Source organism: Prionailurus bengalensis, chromosome C2, assembly GCF_016509475.1.
Source record: "Prionailurus bengalensis isolate Pbe53 chromosome C2, Fcat_Pben_1.1_paternal_pri, whole genome shotgun sequence".
NCBI classification, from domain to species: domain Eukaryota; kingdom Metazoa; phylum Chordata; class Mammalia; order Carnivora; family Felidae; genus Prionailurus; species Prionailurus bengalensis.
In genome coordinates this window covers 68,066,704-68,086,490 of record NC_057350.1, presented here as the reverse complement: position 1 = coordinate 68,086,490, position 19,787 = coordinate 68,066,704, and the positions used below count along the sequence as shown (strand labels likewise).

Genomic DNA, 19,787 nt, shown 5'->3' with positions numbered 1-19,787 from the left:
GAGTCTTTTTCTTTCAGCCAAACTTTTACAGCCTCCATATTTACATCCTATAAGAGGGTCACCAAGGTTGGGGGAGATCCTCACTCTTACAACCTCTAGCGCAGTCTCCTCTCTAGTCCTGAGTTGGTTTGTTTGGTCTCCTTGGCTGCCCTGGAGTATCTTATTTTATTCACTTTCTCGTGATGCAAATTCACACCCATCATTCATGCATGTTAAGAAAGAGGGAACGTGTATTGTTTCTTAATTTATATTCGATCAACTTCTGAACACAGAAACTAGGACTCAGTGACACACTTTTGCCTAGATGTCCTCTAAGGAGAAGTCAGAAAGGCAAAGGACACTAACAGTTATTTACAAGATCCTACTTAAGATCCTTGTCTGCATTTTCTCTCAAAACCAAATGGTGGCTTAATAAAACATACCTAAACTTCAGCAACAAAATTTATGTGGGTTGAAAATTACATTTGCATGTTGTAAAAGGTAGGGTAAGGAAAAACTGTCAAAAGGCTAAGTATCAGGATGTGCACATTTTAGAAAAACAAGTGATGTTGTACCTGGGATGACTGTGGCATTTACATGATCTGTTACTTTAGCTGCATGGGCAAGTGGGGAAGATTAAGAATGTGGCTCTGTGTAGAGCTCAGGCTAAGGACAGCAACCCCAGCTAGTATGGAGCCAGCCATCCCAAACCCAGGGTCTGAGAGTGGTCAGTGGTCTGGTGGAGACATGGCGGAGTGGGGTGGAGGTGTGCTGTGGCACAGTCAGAATTGGGAGTTTCTGGGAAGTGTGATATCTACAGTGTGGTGAGTGGAGATACTTCATTGTTTGCCCCTGTGAAATAAGGCCCTGGGGGACACTGGGGGACAGGTCCTAAGGAGCAATGGGGAACTGGGGCCACAGATCAGGAAATAAGGCGAAGCCAGAGAAGGACTACAGCCTGGGGAACTGAGGAACTCACCATTTGCCCCCTTGAACACTAGAGATCAGGATTATAGCAGCAAGACCACATCTGGAGCCCCCCTCCCACCAGCTATGTGTACAGACACTTCATAAAAGGGACTGGGCAGAGCTTCAGGAGTGGTTCCAGGATGCCCATGGAAACTAGTAATACTATAGACTCTAGTGACACACAAAAGCACATATTTTTATTCTTTACCTTTGTTTCCACCCATCTTTGAATCTTAACATTATTTCCCACTTTCTAATAATACTTTAAAATCCACTGATGTAATTGCACCATTTGCAATTTCTACTTTTTAATTTGCCTTCATTCATTCAACAAATGCTTATCCAGCCCTAACTAAGTATAGGACTTGGGCTGGTCCTGGGATACAAGGAAAAGCAGAGGGTCCCTGCTCTGCAAGAGCCTGAAGGTGAATGCAGGAGACCTATACCAAACTGGTAATATCAAGGGGCCTGCCAACAAGTGATTTTCAACAAAAACAGCTTCAGTTACTAATGATTAAATAACATCTGAAGAGCATGTGGTAGATATTAACTAGGTTGTATAGGTCACAATTAAGAAAAATTTCCCCAGGCCCTCTGACTCAGGAATAGACTTCTCTAAGAAATATTGGTTCTCCTTCGGTTCATATTTTAAATGGTCACTGTGTCTGCATGACTGTCAGTCACAGATGGCACAGCAGAGAACTCACTCTGAGAGAAGGGTAGATGAAAGTGATACTTAACTTCTAATTTAATAATTCTATATTCTAGCTATTTAGTAATGTTTACAATACAAGAATCTCAGGACTATCTGAGAGTTTATACAAAAGATGGCCTGTTAGTTAACAAATAAAACCACGTAAAATCTTTCCAAGATGAATGAAATACATACAGCAGCAAGTTTAAAAATTGATGCCAATAAACTACCAACATCAGTGATGGCACTTTTCAGAATTCAACAAAGTAAATATATGATTCCAAACATATTATTTCGATCTTTAGTGTTACCTGGGAACATTAAACCCAAATTCACAAGATTGTGATCTCTGAATTTAAAGTGGCCCATTTGCTTAAAGATATGCCCTTACGCATTCTGAGAAACTGTCATCTCTTTCACAAAGCATCTGACATTTGCCATTTCCTTTAAACCTTAGTTAGAAGAAATAAAATGAGGTAATATTCTAAGTATAAAAGTTGCTTAAAGAGTAAAGTCCATATGCTTTTTCCTATTTGTGCAGAGGAGGGAATATAATACATAACAAAACTAACACATTTTAATAAATGGCAGCATATTTCAATTTTACGGAAGCATAATCTGAGAAAGCACCTTTTTATGCAAAATATTTATATAAGAACATAAATAAAATGTGCTCTACAAAGTAAAATAAAATAGATTGGGGCATATAGAACACAGTCAATATGACTAAGCTTGTTAAACAAAAAACAAAAAAACCAAAACCACTGGATTTTTTAAAGCTTCCATTTCACAATAGGGTCAAAGGAGGGGGCATTGCACACACAAAGGCTCACTTCCCTGTAGCATCTTTGTAACCAAAAGCAACGAACGTAAGACTTCTGGGAACCCTTAAAATACGTATTTATCAACCTGGATTTGCAATTTTCAAGTTGGTGGTACAGAACCACCAGGTGTAATTTTGTAGCTCCCTTCACATGCCTTTATCTGGAAGATTCTGAAGGTCCACCACCACTTAGACATGTTGCCACTTACAAGAAATTTTCCACATCTATTCATCAGTGATGGACATTTGGGCTATGTCCATAATTTGGCTATTGTTAATAGCACTGCTCTAAACATTGGGGTACATATGCTCCTATGAATCAGCACTCCTAAATCCTTTGGATGAATTCCTACTAGTGCTATTTCTGGGTCATAGGGTAATTCTATTTTTAATTTTTTGAGGAAACTCCACACTGTTATCCAGAGTGGCTGCACCAGTTTGCATTCCCACCAACAGTGCAAGAGGGTTCCTGTTTTCCACATCCTCGCCAGTATCTGTTGTTGTGTGAGTTGTTAATTTTAGCCACTTTGACTGGTGTGAGGTGGTATCTCAATGGTTTTAATTTGTATTTCCCTGATGATGAGTGATATTGAGCATCTTTTCATGTGTCTGTTGGCCATCTGGATGTCTGCTTTGGAAAAGTGTCTATTCATGTCTTCTGCCCTTTTCTTCACTGGATTATTTGTTTTTGATACAATGGAATACTACTTGGCAATGAGAAAGAATGAAATTTGCCATTTGCAACAACGTGGATGGAACTGGAGGGTATTATGCTAAATGAAATAAGTCAGGCAGAGAAAGATAGAGGTCATATGTTTTCACTCATATGTGGAGTTTGAGAATCTTAACAGAACATCAGCGGGGAAGGGAAGGGGAAAAATAGTTTCAAACAGAGAGGGAGGCAAACCATAAGGGACTCTTAAATGCAGAGAACAAACTGAGGGTTGATGGGGGTGGGCAGGGGAGAGAGGACAATGGGTGATGGGCATTGAGGAGGGCACTTGTTGGGATGAGCACTGGGTGTTGTATGTAAGTGATGAATTATGGGAATTTACTCCTGAAGCCAAGAGCACGCTGTATACACTGTATGTTAGCTAACTTAACAATAAATTATATTTAAAAAATAAATAAATAAAAAGTAAAAATTAAATAAAAAGTAAACATACCATTTGGCAAATGACATTAAACCTTTTACTAATAAATTCAGATTCCTTTGATATTTCTTGAATAATTCTAAATACTGAAGATAAATACTAAGTGCTAATTAATTTCTAAATTTATAAAATAAACTAGCACCCTGCATTTTAAGAACAACAACAACATTTCCAGTAAAATAACATGTCGCTCCTCCTACTCTTCCGCCATGTGAGTAAAGGATGGTCTCTTTTGAAAAGTGCCTTAAATAGCTTTCCTCAAATCTGGTTTAATATCAGAAATGATGTCAAATAAGCCTTGTACTTGTTGGCTACGGTTTTAATGTGAGGAGTTGGAATTCTTAAGAAGGACAGCATTTGTAAACCAATTTGATCTTTGCAATTCAAGGATTGGAGACAAAATATTGTATTTGTCATCATACTTGAGTTGCGTTTTCACTATGCATGGCCTATTTGCATACAAACAAAAGAGATTATTTTTAAAAGAGGTTTTCTGTGTTTTTGTTTTGGTCCTTTGGTAAGTAAGGGACCAAGCCATTTTCATACCATGGACTTCACACATTATGTTTATGTCATCCTTCACTTCCTCTTCCTTACCACCCACTTCCATTTCATTGGTGGCCAGTTTTGGGGTCTCTGTCACCTCCTGTCCAGACTACTGCAACAATCTCCTGGCTGGATCCCTTACACTATCCTTTACCCTATCATTATTTTTCACCAAAAGCATTCTGACTATGAAACTTCCTCGCTTTGAAGACTTGCTCCCTTTTCCTCATGGACTAGTGGTCATACTTCTTAGCAAGACGCACAAAGGCCTTCACAGCCTGAACCCAACTTTTCTCTTCTGCTTCTATCAGTCAACCCACATAACTTACCTTCTAGTCACACCAGAACTGTTCACTGACCCTTGACCCTCCTAGACCTTTCAGGACTTTTTGCCGTCTTTGTCTTTGCACAAGCTATTCCTTCTGCCTGGAATGCCTTTCCTGCCTTTTCTGTATGCAGAACTCCATCCACTGTTCCCTTGAGATCCAGGTCACTCTGTACTTCACAGCTGGAACCTTCCCTGCCATCCTTCCCTCCTTTTCCACTATATCTACATCTTTCTCGCTCCCAAATCACATCATTTATTCTTTCATTATAACAGTTTCCTCCTTGTGTTAAAAATTTCCCTCCTTATATAGATGTCCTATCCTGACTTCCACAAGAGCAGGGAACATGTTTAGTTCTCTTTGCATTCCTGATACTTAGTGCAGTAACAGGTCCAACAAACATCATTAAAGTTAATATCTGTTAACTGATGACTTATAAGCTAGGTATTCTGCCAGGTACTTTAAGTGTATTGCTTCATTTAATCTCCACAATAAATGTAGGAATTTTACAGATGAGGAAACTGAGTTTCAAAGAAGTTAGGCCACTTGCCTAGGGACACACAGCTGGTGACCTCAAGTTTTAGCAGGATATAGAATTGAATCTGTTTCAATTTCTAGCTGATTTTGCTATATGACTATCATTAGAATGTCAGATAGATGTCAGCGTACTTTTTTGGTGTGGTTTGGCTCTTTTTAAGTCTCTCCACTCTACCTTTTACTAATTATGCAACCTTGAGTAAATTACTAAACCTCTCCAAACCTCAATTTCCTCATTTTTTTTTCGGTGGGGGAAAATAATACCTAATTTACATGGTCATTATAAAGATTCAGGGACTACACCTATGTGAGGTTCCTAGCCCCATCCCTGCTCATCACAGCAATCACTTCTTCCTTCCTGCTGTCAGCCATGCACTTCATATTCCTCCATTCACTCACTTAATCCTTACTCTCTGAAAATTGGAAACTATGAAACCTTCTAGCAGATGAATAAACAGGCTTCGAGAAATAAGTAACCTGCCCCCAACTCTTTTAATCCAAGTAAATGTTTTTCCTAAAGTCCCCAGAACTGAATGGGACCCTCAGATCGATACCTAAGTGTGTGTAAAGGGATCACTCTGCCTGTATGTGTGAAAACACAACTAGAGACATTAAAGAAACTGAGTTTGGGTTTGCTTTCCCTTTTTTTTTTTTAACTTTTTTTTTTTCCTGGTGACCATGAACACTTAACAAGTCAGAGAATCCTCTTGAAAATTGAATCTTGGGTGAGCCACTGCATAGGCGTATTAACTTTTATACTCCCTGCTGTCTCAATTCTCCATGTCCCTCAAATTCCCACCTTTTTCACTGAGCCTTCAATCAAGTTCCCCCTTCTTTACCAATCTACTTCCTTCTAACCTGCAAGCAAAGATCTTGGGACCACTTTCCAGCTCAGTCAGAAGGGAAGATGTAAATGGCTTCTGCCTTAAAATTTGGTGCCCTGGGGGAAGTATCTTGCTGGGTCTACATTTTCAAACATCCCTAGCTTTTGTAACTCCTGACTCAAGTGCGTACATGGTCCTGGCAGTTAATGTAAATAAATGAGCAAAGTAGGCTATGTAGGAAAAGGAGAGCTTTTACCCCCTTAGAAGTTGAGCAGCCTCTTCCAGATTCACCTGTTGTTACCATATGGGAATGAGGGTCCATTGTTACTGGTTATTCTGATTTCCCAGAGGAGGTGGAAATCCAAATTTATGTGAATTCTCCAGATTTTTAAAGTACTGGCAACTAGTTATATTTTTTTTTAACTTTTAAAAATTACTGTCTATCTATATGCTATTTTTGGTCTACCAATCTTTAGTTTTCAATCTCTGTCCCAGACCACTTGCTCCCTAGTTCTTTATTACTTGGCTGCCAGAGCTTCTTTTGGGCCCTGATACAACACAGCTCTCTCCAAGCACAAATATTTCTACCCACAAATCTGTCTTGGTCTGCCATAATATATGCTCCCATAATGCTGTTCAGAGCTTTGGTCTAGAATTAGATTGGTGGCTGGACTCCTGGCTCTGTATCAGCTATGCGACCTGGACAAGTTATTTAACATCTCTAAGATTTAGTTTTCAGTTGTGGAAAATAGGGGATAATAATAGTACCTACCTCCAGGAATTGTAAGGATTAAGTGAAATAATATATGATAGAATGTGCCATAATGCCTGCCATGTGATAAGAAATGCTAGCTATAATGTAACCTTCTCCCTTCATAGCTGCTAAATAGGATCTCTATGTGATTCATCTTCATTTTCTCAACATTAAATAAAACTTTACTGAATGAGTTAATAAACAAATTTTCTCAGCCCCCTCTTTTCTAGCCCTGATTCACTACAGCCTGGAATTTAATATATTCTTAAACCTTTCCATCCATAGTGTTCTCACACTCCTCTGAACCTCTGTTGCACTAGAGAACAGAAGTCAAAATTGGAGGCCTGAGCCAAGCAAGCCCCTCCAGACATTGAGGCATTACATAAAAATCAGGAGATATCACATATAAGTCTACCTCCCTAACTTCTCTCCAAAAAATGAGATTAGGTTGTACTGGACCACATTCCAGCACACAAGACAACAGAGTGGGGACCAGCAGCATTGCTCAAGATGGGGCTCATCTGTGGGGCACCTGGGTGGCTTAGTTGGTTAAGTGTCAGACTTCAGTTCAGGTCATGATCTCATGGTTTGGGAGTTCGAGCCCTGCATTGGGCTCTGTGCTGACAGCTCAGAGCCTGGAGCCTGCTTCGGATTCTGTGTCTCTGTCTCTCTCTGCCCCACCTCTCTCTCTTTCTCTCTCAAAAATAAACATTAAAAATGTTTAAAACAAACAAACAAACAAAAAGATGGGGTTCATCTGCTGTGTAACGAAGCTTCCACCATTCAAGCATCATGAGGGTATAATAAACTATATGCCTGCATCACATTCTATTATCTGAGGATCTCTGTAGGCATTCTGTGTTTACTCTTCCCGACTCAGAGACTGTACCTCACTACTAGGTTGCTTTTTATCTTGATTTTATCCTGCTTAGCAGAGCAATATAAATTCACTGAAGATTTAGCAATTTCAAAGAAAAAAAAACCCTATTCCTATGATCCTGTCAATCTAGAGGTAACCACTATGACTGTTTTGACCTACTTGCTATGTTGTTTCCATGCGTTATTTTCTTTATAATTCCATAGCCTTATGTTTTCTCTGTCATTAAAAAGTCATCAACACACACACACACACACACACACACACACACACACGTTATCAACAACTTCATCTTTAATTTACTTAACCATTCACCTACTATGAAAAATTCAGGTTGATTCTTATTTTTCATTATATTAAATAATGCAATAATAAACATTTGTGTGCACAAATCTTTTTCATGTCTCATACTATTTATCTATATCCTTAAAAGTGAAATTATTGCAGAAGAGGAATAAGCATTTTCACAATAAGCAAAAGTGGTAGTTTATATATCTTCTAGAATTAGAAGTGCAAATTTGAATATGTTACCCATGATGACTAATAGGCAAACAAGTCTTTATAAATTAAGAGCAGACATTACCAAATGTACCATATTGGAAATCCAGAAGGCTAAAAAGGGGGCTTCATAGCTTCATGAAGGTACATATAATTACCAATTATAGGACAGGACTTTATTTTAATGTTTTTGGCATCCTATCTTACATAAAATATATTTTAAGTGGCTTTGTTGTTTGGCTTTCACCTTATTCACTTGCATTGAGCCTGCCCTTCTCGTATCTATAATTAGAGGTTTACTATAGTGACTTCTGGGTTTTAGGTAAGAATCCACTTGCTATGGGGCACCTGGGTGGCTCAGAGTTAAGCGTCCAACTTCTTGGTTTCAGCCCAGGTCATGATCTCACAGTTTGTGAGTTTGAGCCCCATGTCAGGCTCTGTGCTGGCAGTGAGGAGCCTGCTTGGAATTCTCTCTCTCTTAAAATAAATAAACAAACTTAACAAAAAACCCATTTGCTAGAACTAAATAAGAAAAGGCAGAGCTAAAGAAATTGAAGACAATTTAAAATATAGAAAATAATAGATTTTAAAGAAAAAATATGAAGACTAAAACATGTTATTTCCATGAGACTTCATATCCACTATAAATTCCTATAAGTCTCATGGCATTAAAAAGCACTCATAACCACATTTTTTAGATGAGGGCACTGAAGTTCAGACAAGTAGATAGCTTCCCCAAGGTGACATGGCTGGTAAACAGAAAACTACTTATTAACTACTTATTATTTGACACCAGCCAGACTGACAAAACTCTGGCACTTATTCAAGACATACTGCCTACAGACAAATAGAAAGCAGTTACCTTTGTTCTCCTTTGGAACCTCACACACTTCACTGCTATTTTTAAAAAATCGTCATATTTGATATATTTACCACTAAACTGAGCTCCTTGAGAAATCATGTCACTCATTTTGGCAATTTCTAACATGTAGCCCAGAGCCTGGAAACAAAGGTGCTGAATGAACTGAGAAATTACTAAGAACATAGAGAAATAAGCAGTTGGCTAGAATGGGTGTGTTTCAGCATTCTTAAGCTTTTTACAGTTGGAAAATTGCTTTCCAGAAAGGTTATAGCCATTCATAATCCTCCAATCAATACCATATGAACGTACTGTTCTTGTATACTCATTAGCATTATTATCCCCACTCCAACAAAACATAAATTGTTAATTTGGTTAATAAAAATACCTCATTGGTGTTTGAATTAGTATTTGTTTAATATTCAGTGAAGATTAACATTTTGGGTTTTTTCCCATTACTTTTTAAAATTAAGTATTTGATTTTAATTCTAGTATTGTTAATGTACAGTGTTACGTTAGTTTCACGTATACAATACAATGTATACAATTCAACAATTCTATACATTACTCAGTGCTCATTGTGCTAAGTGTACTCTTAATCCCCTTCACCTATTTCATCCATCCCCCCATCTACCTCCCCTCTGACAACCTGTAGTTAAAAATCTGTTTCTTAGTTTCTCTCTTTTTTTCCCTTGCTCAGTTGTTTTGTTTCTTAAATTTTGCATTGTGAGTGAAATCATATGGTATTTATCTTTATCTGATTTATTTCACTTAGCATTATATTCACTTCTTCCATCCATGTTGCAAATGGCAAGATTTAATTCTTTTTCATGGCTGAATAATATTCCACTGAATACGTATATACCACACCTTCTTTATCTGTTCATCTACCAATGGACACCTGGACTGCTTCCATAATTTGGCTTTAACTATAAATAATGCTGCAATAAACACAGAGGCACATGTATTCCTTTGAATTAGTGTTTTTGTGTTTTGGGCATAAATACCCAGTACTGCAATTAGTAAATCATAGGGTATTTCTATTTTTAACTTTGTGAGGAACCTCTTTGGTTTTTGATTGTAGCCATTCTGACAGGTGTGAGGTGATATCTCATTGTAGTTTTGATGTGCATTTTTCCCTGATGATGAGTGATGTTGAACATCTTTTCATGTGTCTGTTGGCCATTTGCATGTCTTTGGAGAAATGTCTGTTCATGTCCTCTGCTCATTTTTTAACTGGATTATTTGTTTTGGGGGTAATGAGTTGTATCTTTACTTTTTAAATGTTTTATTTTGAAATAATTTAAGATTCAAAGGAAGTTGGTAAAACTGTAAAGGAGGTCTTGTGTGACTTTCACCCACTTTCCCTCAGTGGTAACATCTTTTACAGCTGCAGTATAACAGTTAAAACTAGGAAATTGAGATTGGTATAACCCATAGAGCTTATTTATATTTCACCAGTTTTATGTTTTATGTGCATGTGTATAGTTCTATGCAACTTTATCATGTGTATAAATTTATGTAAAAACTGTCACTCTAGTGTAATAAGGAAATATTCCATTACCACAAGGCTCCCTTGTACTATCCCTTTATGGAGGCATACCTCCTCCTTTCTCCACCACTCATAACCATGGCAACCATCAATCTGCTTTCTTGTCTTTATGATTTTATTATTTCAAGAATGACATATAAATGGAATCATATGGTATGTAACATTTTGAGATTGGCATTTTCACATAGCATAAGTCTCTGGAGATTTATCCAAGTTTGTGTGGGTATCAATAGTTCTTCCCTTTTATTGCTGAGTAGTATTCCATAGTATATATGTACCATAGTTTGTTTAACCATTCACTCAGTGAAGGATATTTTCCCCTGTTTTGACTACTAGGAATAAATCTGGTATGAATATTCATGTATTGGTTTTGCATGAACATAGTTTTTTCATTTCTCTGGGATAAATGCCCAAGAATGCAACTTCTGAGCCATATAGTAAGTGTATGTTCAGTTTCTCAAGAAACTGTCAAACTGTTTTCCAGAGTGGCTGCACCATTTTACAATCCCAACAGCAAAATATAGGTGATCCAGTTTCTCTGCATCCTGCCAGCGTGATGTTACCATTATTATTATTTTTTAAAGCTATTCTGATAGGTGTGTAGTGATATCTCATCTCACTGTGGGCTTGATTTTCATTCTCATCATGGCTAATGATGTTGAATGTCTTTTGATGTGCCTGTCATCTGTGTATCCTCTTTGAGAAAATGTCTTTTTATATCTTTTTCCCATTTTCTAATTGGATTGTTTATTTACTGTTTAATCTGGTAAATGAAGATATCTCATTGGAGCTTGAATTGGCATTTCTTTAATATGTAGTGAAATGAACAATTTTTGTCATTTACATTTATATTAAAAATTGCTTAATTATTAACTGCATTGGATTGCTTTTGTCATTTTATAATTGTTGGTTTCTCTTCCTAATGACACTGTAAAGATTACATGTTGGCTATTTTTTTCTGTATTCTACACAGTTCCTGAAGACAATCAGTTTCTTGATGAAGATTTATTGTTTAGTTGGTTGAAAATAGTCATAAACATGAAGGTGATGAACTAGGTTTATCTTATGGGTAGTTACTTTCTCAGGTTTTACCCCATGGTTAGTTTCTGGCTGGTATTGACTAATTGGTTTACTTAACTAACTATTCATTCTTTTTTATTTTTATTAGATCTTTCAGTACAGCCAAATTGGATTAATTTGATCCCCTAAAATACAGAACTGTGACTTTTGAGTTGTTTGGCTGATAATATCTCTGAGACTACAGAAAGCAAATTTTAGACTCATTTTGACTTCAGAGCTTTCTTTTTTAAATCTTTTTTAAAAGTTTATTTATTTATTTTGAGAGAGAGATAAAGAGAGAGATTGAGCGCACATGCAGGAGGGGCAGAGAGACAGAGAGAATCCCCAGCAGGTTCCACACTGTCTGTACATGTGTAGAGCCTGATGCAGAGCTCGAATCCACAAACCTGAGCTAAAATCAAAAGTCAGTCGCTTAACCAACTGAGCCACTCAGGCATCCCATTGGCTTCAGAGCTTTCTAAGAAGATGCTTTAATACTTCTTCATTCCAATTCTACTATATTTTTCTGCTTAAATTATAAGCGATCCCCCAAATTCCACATCATCAGATTCACCACAAGTCTTCATCTCTGAGAAGTTTCAAAAAACAACTTTCTTATGGCTTTACAAAACAGAATAGAATCTGTGTTAGTACTAAAAATCTACCTTGTGGGGCACCTGGGTGGCTCAGTCAGTTAAGCCTCTGACTTCAGCTCAGGTCACGATCTTGTGGTTCGTGAGTTTGAGCCCCACGTCGGGTTCTGTGCTGGTGGCTCAGAGCCTGGGGCCTGCTTTGGATTCTCTCTCTCTCTCTCTCTCTCTCTCTCTCTCTCTCTCTCTTTCTCTCTGCCTCTCCCCTGCTCGTGCTCTATCTCTGTCTCTCAGAAAAATAAATAAACATTAAAAAAATAAATAAAAATCTGATTTGCCAAAATGTTAGCTACAAAAATCCTTTTCTTCCTGAAATCCTTCCCAAACCAGTTTGGGTGGAAAAGGAATACCTGTATCTGCTTTTCTCTCCTCTATTTAGCTATTAGAGTAGAGGAAGGAAAACTCCAGGTCTGGCTGTCTGGACTCTAGGTTGTTTCCATGTGGCTGTTATGGACAGCAGAGGTGAGTTTTGATCCAGAGAGGAGGTCCCTTTTCATTGCCAGACATTTTGCAGGAGTGGTCCCTGTTCTGTCTCTGTATTCTCGGCTCTCTACAATTTACTCCCTCTACTCAACTAGGAGATCTCTGCAAAGGTCACCAAGGGCCTCTGGACGGACATTTTCAGTCATTCTCCTACTTCACCTTTCTGCAGAATTTGACACTATGACTACCCTCTGCATTGTGAAATATTTTCCTTCTCTTAGCTCAGGTGACCAATCCTTTTTCCTCCCTCCCTCCCCCATTCGCTTATGCCCAGTTTCTTTCTCTGGCTGTGTGCACTCTTCTCACCAAGGTATTATGCACACTCACCAAGTGTATTAGTTTGTTAGAGATAGTAACAAAGTGCCACAAATTGTGGCTTAAACAACAGAGGTTTATTGTCTCACAGTTCTGGAAGCCAGAAGTCTTAAATGAAGGTGTCAGCAGCATTGCTTCCTTCTGAAGGCTGTGACAGACAGGTCTGCTCCAGGTGTCTCTCCTTGGCTTGTAAATTGCCTTCTTCTCCATGTCTTTTCACATTGTCTTCTCTTTATGCACATTTCTCTAAATTTTCTCTTCTTTATCAGCACACCAATCATCTTGGATTAGGGTCCACCCTAATGACTTCATTTTAACTTGATTATCATGGTGAAGACCCTCTCTCCAAATACGGTCACATTCTGAGCTACTGGGGTTAAGACTTCAACATATTAATTTTGAGGGGACACAATTCAGCCCTTAGACTCACTTTTTCTGTTGTATCTCATGTGTCCAACGTAGAAGTTTGGTAAATATGCTTTGTCTTTCCCTAGGCATGTTCTGTTGTTTCATCTATCTCCTCCCTTGGTTTCTAGGACATCACTTTTCTCCTGCTTTAATTCAATCTCTCTAGTCCCTCCTTGGTGTGTCTATTTTGGACTCTTCATCTTCAACTCCCTCCTTAAATGTCATGGTTTTCCAGGTTCTATCCCTGGCTTTTTCTCACTCCATCATCCTCTCTCCCTAGAGATCTTACCCACAATGAGAATTGCAGCTATGTTGAATCTATTCCAAGCCCATACCCCCTTTTTGAGCTTTGTACCTGTATATTCACTTGTCTACTTACTCACCACCATTCACCTACTCCATAGGATCTCAAATTCAGCATGCTCAAAAACGAACTCACCTTTAGTCCTCTCTCTTCCCCAGCTCAAACCCAATCCACTTCCTATATGCCCCATTTTATGAAAGACGCCACTGCATACTTAGATCTCTCCTTCCAAGCTCCACATCTTTCAGAAACCAAATCCTGTCAATTCTTGTGCTTAAACATCTTCTAAAAGCATCCGCTCCTCTCTGATCCTGCCATAACTGTACTGGTTTCATGTCCTCAACACCTCTCCTTGGATTATTCCAATAGTTTCCTAAATAATCTCCTTGTTAGCCCAGATCAGTTCTGCACTCTGCTGACAGAGGTATTTCTTTAAAGCAGATATTATCATATCTTTTGTTTATTAATTTTCAAACTTAGGCTGTAACTTTAGGATAATCACAGCTGGATGCCTGGCCCCTCCTAGTTTCCACCTCTTCCTTTATTATTACTATCTGTCGAGTATCTCCTCACAGCTATATTTGCAGTCCCTCCCCACCCCACACAGCCCATATGTCTATTTAATCACCCACACTTTGGGTCTTTAAACCATGTTGAGCCCCCATGAAACCCACAACTGGTGGTCTATAAAAGCCTCAGCAGATCTCTGAGCCATCTCTTCTCTTCTGCCCTAACTCTGCTCCTGGCTGCCCCCTGCATCCAAATTGACTCTCTGCTTTCTTAGCTTCACCCTCCTTTTCCAGCATTTGGCTTCCCATTGTAATTAGAGTCACTCCCTAGAGTGGCTGGCTTTGCCCTGGGGCTCTGTCTTTTTCGTGTCAGCTTCACTGGAAGCCCAGCTTGGGGTTGTCTTAACAGGCTCAGAGGGTACAACACACTTCTGTTGGAAAAAACCTTCCTGAATTTTAGTCCTAGCATTGTCATCAAATAATTGTGTAACCTTGGACAAATCACTTCCCCTCTATTTCTTAATACTAACAGTAATAGTAATAACAACTAATAATAATAACTAATAATTAATACTAACAGTAATAATAATAACTAATAATAATTACTGAGTACTTATCAGAGCAAGATTCTAAGCATTTACATGGGTTATCTCTCACAACCACCTTATGACATATCACAATTATCTCTATTGTACAGATAAGAAACTAAGGATCACAATTTTTAGGCAATTTGTCCAAGGTCACATAGCTAGGAAGAAGGAGAAGCTAGGATTCAAGCCCCAACACTCTGGTTCCAAAGCATGGCCACTTAACCACTGCCCTGTTCTTCCTCCCAATACGTAGCTCACTCAAGAGCCATCCCATCACATCTGTAAAATGACATGAGCACTCTGGTCTTTCCGCACAGAACTTCTATGAAAACAAGCTTATTAGGATCTAGTGAGTATATTTTAAACATTTAAAAAAAATTTTTTTTAATGTTCATTTATTTTTGAGAGAGAGAGAGACAGAGCATGAGTGGGGGAGGCATAGAGAGGGAGGAGACACAGAATCTGAAGCAGGCTCCAGGCTCTGAGCTGTCAGCACTGAGCCTGATGTGGGGCTCGAACCCATGAACTGTGAGATCATGACGTGAACTGAAGTCGGACACTCAACCGACTGAGCCACCCAGATGCCCCATTAGTGAGTATATTCTGAAGAAGAGTCAAGAGAGAAAAAGTTAGACACAAAGGGCCAAAGCCTAAATAGAATTCCACAAATTATGAGTGATCTCATAGTACTAGACAGCTGTCTGGTTTTCTGAGAGAAGCCAAGTATTGATTTATTTTTTTAATAATCTAGTTTTATTTTTCTGCCTACAGATATGATCCAAGTTCAAAAGCACAAAGTAGAAAATAAAAATCATCTGTATTTCTGATTAACATTGTTTGTATAAAGATATCATGTATAAAAGTCATAGCACTGTCCATTCTGCTTTTTTCTTTAGCAAAACACATTAAAAATTATTCTACAATAGAATTTTTAATTATTTCATAGTATTTCATTATGGATGTTCCATAATTAGCCAATTACCTATTTTAAGACATTGAAGTTTTTTCTAAGGTTTTCACTATTAGACACAATGACAAGAAAAATGTTCATGTCACTAAAACTTTACAAACATATGATTATGTCTTTACAATAAATTTCTTTTAAAATTTTTTTAATTAATAAAAATTTTTAAGTTTATTCATTTTTGAGAGTGAGAGAGACAGAGTGTAAGCAGGGGAGGGGCAGAGAAAGAGGGAGACAGAATCCAAAACAGGTTCCAGGATCTGAGCTGTCAGAACAGAGCCCGACACAGGGCTCAAGCTCACAAAATGTGAGATCGTGACCTGAGCTGAAGCTGAATGCTTAACCGACTGAGTCACCCAGGTGCCCCTACAAAAAATTTCTAAAATTGAATATCTTGGTTAAAGGGCATATAAATTTTAAGGGTTTGATTTGTATCACCAAATTTTTGTCCAGAAAGATTATATTAGGTAATAAGAGCATAAATGTTCCTCTTTTCTTAGAAACATGTAGGCTTATTGTATGAATGGTAGTTCCTTCGTAAAAAGAAATCTGCCATTTAGGGGTGCCTGGGTGGCTCAGTCAGTTAAATGTCTTACTCTTGATTTCGGCACAGGTCATGATCTCGCGGTTTTTGGGATTGAGCCCTGTGTTGGGCTTCGGGCTGACAGCATGGAGCCTGCTTGGGATTCTCTCTTTCCCTCCCTTTCTGCACCTTCCTCCACTTGTGCTCTCAAAATAAATAAACTAAAAAAAAGAGAAATCTGCCATTTTGATAAATAAAAATGATATTTTGTGTTTTTAACTTGCATTTCTTTTATTTCTGAGGCGATTAAACATTATTTATTGGTCATTTATATTTAAAGATTTTATTATCAATTTTCAGGCACTGTGAAACAGAGAATCTTAAAAACAATATAGACAGTGGCCTGTGGTTCTATAGATGTCTGCAGGCAGCATTAGCATAATTAAACAGTATCACCTCTAGTTCCACAAAAATTATAAATTCTAAATTTTTTTCATACACGTGTAATATTTCAAAATTCTACAGCAAGGAAGCAAGACTCTTTACTTGGAAATTAAATTCTAATCTTCTGAAATGAAATCAGCAAAGCTGTTTCCCTAACCAGTAAGCACTGTGTAGATGAGGGCTACTTAGATTTTCAAAGAACAATAACAAATGATGACTGATTCCAGCTGCCACCAACAAAGAGGAGGGTGTGTGTGACTGCTTCCAGTAAGTCACTGCCATGGGGGCGTGCCACACATGAAGAAACCTTGTGGTACAGAGCAAAGCAGCAAGAAAGATTTTAGTTCTATTCCTTATGAGCAGTGTGACCTCAACAAGTTATTTAGGCTCTTCAAGCCACAGTTATCTCATCTATAAAACAGATATTATCTGTCCAAGAGTCACTGTGAAGATTAAAATGCGTGAAATAACATGAATAAAGCACACAATACATCATGTATGTTCAATACCAGAGAGCTAATTGAATTACTACTCTCCTTCTTTCTACTACCTCACTCTGTTCAGAATCTTTCATGGCCTATTTGTGACTCATTTTCTGGGTTCTGCATTTTCTTCTTACACCTCTTCTTCCTCTTACTTTTCCTTACAAAGGAAAATTTACTCTCTAGTCTATGGTACTACTTATGCAGACATCTAAAATTTTTCTGATTCTTAAAACCAACAACTGCAACATTGAAATATTCAAAACACAAATTTATAAAATTAAAGTTAATCACTTGAAAAAAAAAAAAACAACAACCAGTAAACTTTTGGGCACCTTAAATAATTTTTACTTTTGAGTGGCAGTCAAATGTCCTTGCTAGAAATTTCTTTAAAAGATCCCCTGCCTTGGAGCTATAAGATCAACCTAAGGAGATGCTCTCAGAAGGCGAGAATGGCTTTGGGACTTTATCCAATTTTTCACAACATAGATCATTCATTATCCCAAGCATTCATGCTTTTGGCTTGTGCATAATTATGCCCTTAATACATATTAGCATTCTTGAGCAGGAAGGACAGAAAACAGAGAATGAGCACCATCCTCAACCTCAGCCTGCTACTGAGGTTACATAATCCTTAATTGCCTTTCAAAGAATAATAAGAATGATCACTCACCACCCGAGATCCATCTTGACTGTCTGCTATTGTGCTAACGTCTGGGAATGACTCTTGTCTGTCTGTAGAGTCTGCGTTACAGTGGAAGGAGGAGCAATCTCTTCTACCCCTGTGAAAAGCCTTCTTCCTCAATGACTGTATATCCTGTAACTTTCTTTAATAAAGGCCGTTCCTCTTTTTTCTACAGATTTTGCCAACACTTGTGGAAGAAATTTAACTCTTTCCTTGCATTTGAATTCACTGACCTAGATCTAAACATGTTTTTAAAAATAATTCAGTGGCTTGAGTTCCAGACATGACATTAAGATGAGGCTGACTAAAACTCCCCCTCTTGAAATTCCCTCAAAAAAATCTAGAAAATAAAATAATTAAAAAGAAAAAAATATCTGTATATATAAATAGAATAAAAAGTATTTTAAAGTTTTGTTAAGATGAGAAAAAGTATGGTTTATTATGGATTTGGATTTGGAGTCAGTAACCTCCTCCTACTGATTTCCATCACAGAGACAACAGAGGATTTCACTGAACTTTGGGGGCAAGGGAAAGTCCTCCTGTGAGAGCTGCATAATCAAGGAGGACAAACAAAAACTACAGATTTTATTATTTCATTCTTACTGTAGCCAAAGATTAAATTGGTCAAAGAGAAGGTTCCTGAAATAGAGGCCTGAAAAAAAAGCAGCATCCTAAAATTAAGAGATGTACTTGAGAGAAAAACATAAAATTCATTAAGTAGAAACTGTTTTCAGAAGAAACGAAATTTCCATACATGAACTGAAAAGGACACTATTAAGGAACTCAAAGGATTCAAATTGTCCAAAAAAAAAAAGTAAGAAAATGGATATTCCTACAGATAAATAATTGTAAGCATTTTAAATTATAAAGACATTGAAAGCTAAAAGCAAAATGAAAAAGTAGGATGGCTACAGAGAAAAATAAACCAGTTTGACCTCTTACTAAACCCTACATGTCAAAAAAACACAGCATAATATCTAGAGAGTTTTGAGGTAGCCTTCTCTACCTAGAGAAGATGACAATTAAGTAGGAAGGTCAATAGAATATATTACCAGACAGAACAATAACAACAAAAATGCCACTACAAAGATAAACTTCCTAAATAAATTACCTAGAGTGTTCCAGAATAGTAAAGAAAATGAATTAAAGTTGAAAACATAAAGATGGAGAAGTTATTGTCTCATTGTCTGGCTCCAAAAAGGGGAAAAAGAGAAAAATGGAGTGGTAGGAAGGGCACAAGGAAAGCAAGAACTAAGGTGGAAATTTATAGATGTAAACACTTACTTTAAGAATTAAGAAAGATCTCAAAAAACAAAGAAACAGAAAGATCTCAAACCAACAACTTTACAACTTAAGGAAGTAGAAAAAGAAGAACACACTAAACCCAAAGATAGCAGAAGGAAGGAAATTATAAAAATTAGAGCAGATAAATGAAATAGAGAATAGAAAAACAATAGAGAAAATCAATGAACCCCAAAGTTGGCTCTTCAAAAAAATCAAAACCTTTAGCTGCCAGATGGACGAGGAAAATAAGAGAGAAGACTCAAATTAGTAAAATCAGAAGTGACCAATGGATCAAAGAAGAAATCAAAAGTTTCCCTTTTGATTTCCTTCTAAAAGAATCTTGAGGCAGACAAAAATGAAGACAGAAATTACCAAAACTTATGGGATGTAGTAAAGTACTTCTAAGAGGGAAGTTCATACAAATAAATGCCTACATTGAGAAAAAAAGTAAAATCTCAAATAAAAAATCTAACTTTGCATGACAAGGACCTAGAAAAAGAACAAACTAAGCCAAAAGTTAAAAGAAGGAAGGAAATAACAAAGATTAAAGCATAAATAAATGAAATGGAGACCAGAAAGACAATTAAAAAGATAATCAAAGCTAACAGTTGGTTTCAAAAAGATAAACAAAATTGACAAACCTTTAACTAGATTAAGACCAACAGAGAGAACACTCAAATCAATAACATTATAAA

The 19,787-nt window shown here is 37.4% G+C and overlaps 1 protein-coding gene across 1 annotated transcript in view; it reads right to left on the bottom strand.

Annotated features, from left to right (window-relative positions):
- The window catches only part of CD86 (CD86 molecule), a 67,326-nt gene extending 49,395 nt beyond the window's left edge, over positions 1–17,931 (bottom strand). The window contains exon 1 of the mRNA XM_043594306.1: positions 17,797–17,931. Within this exon, the coding sequence (XP_043450241.1) occupies positions 17,797–17,810 (14 nt within the window). The 5' untranslated portion in view covers positions 17,811–17,931. The remainder of the gene's footprint in view (positions 1–17,796) is intronic.
- Positions 17,932–19,787: the final 1,856 nt, after the last annotated feature.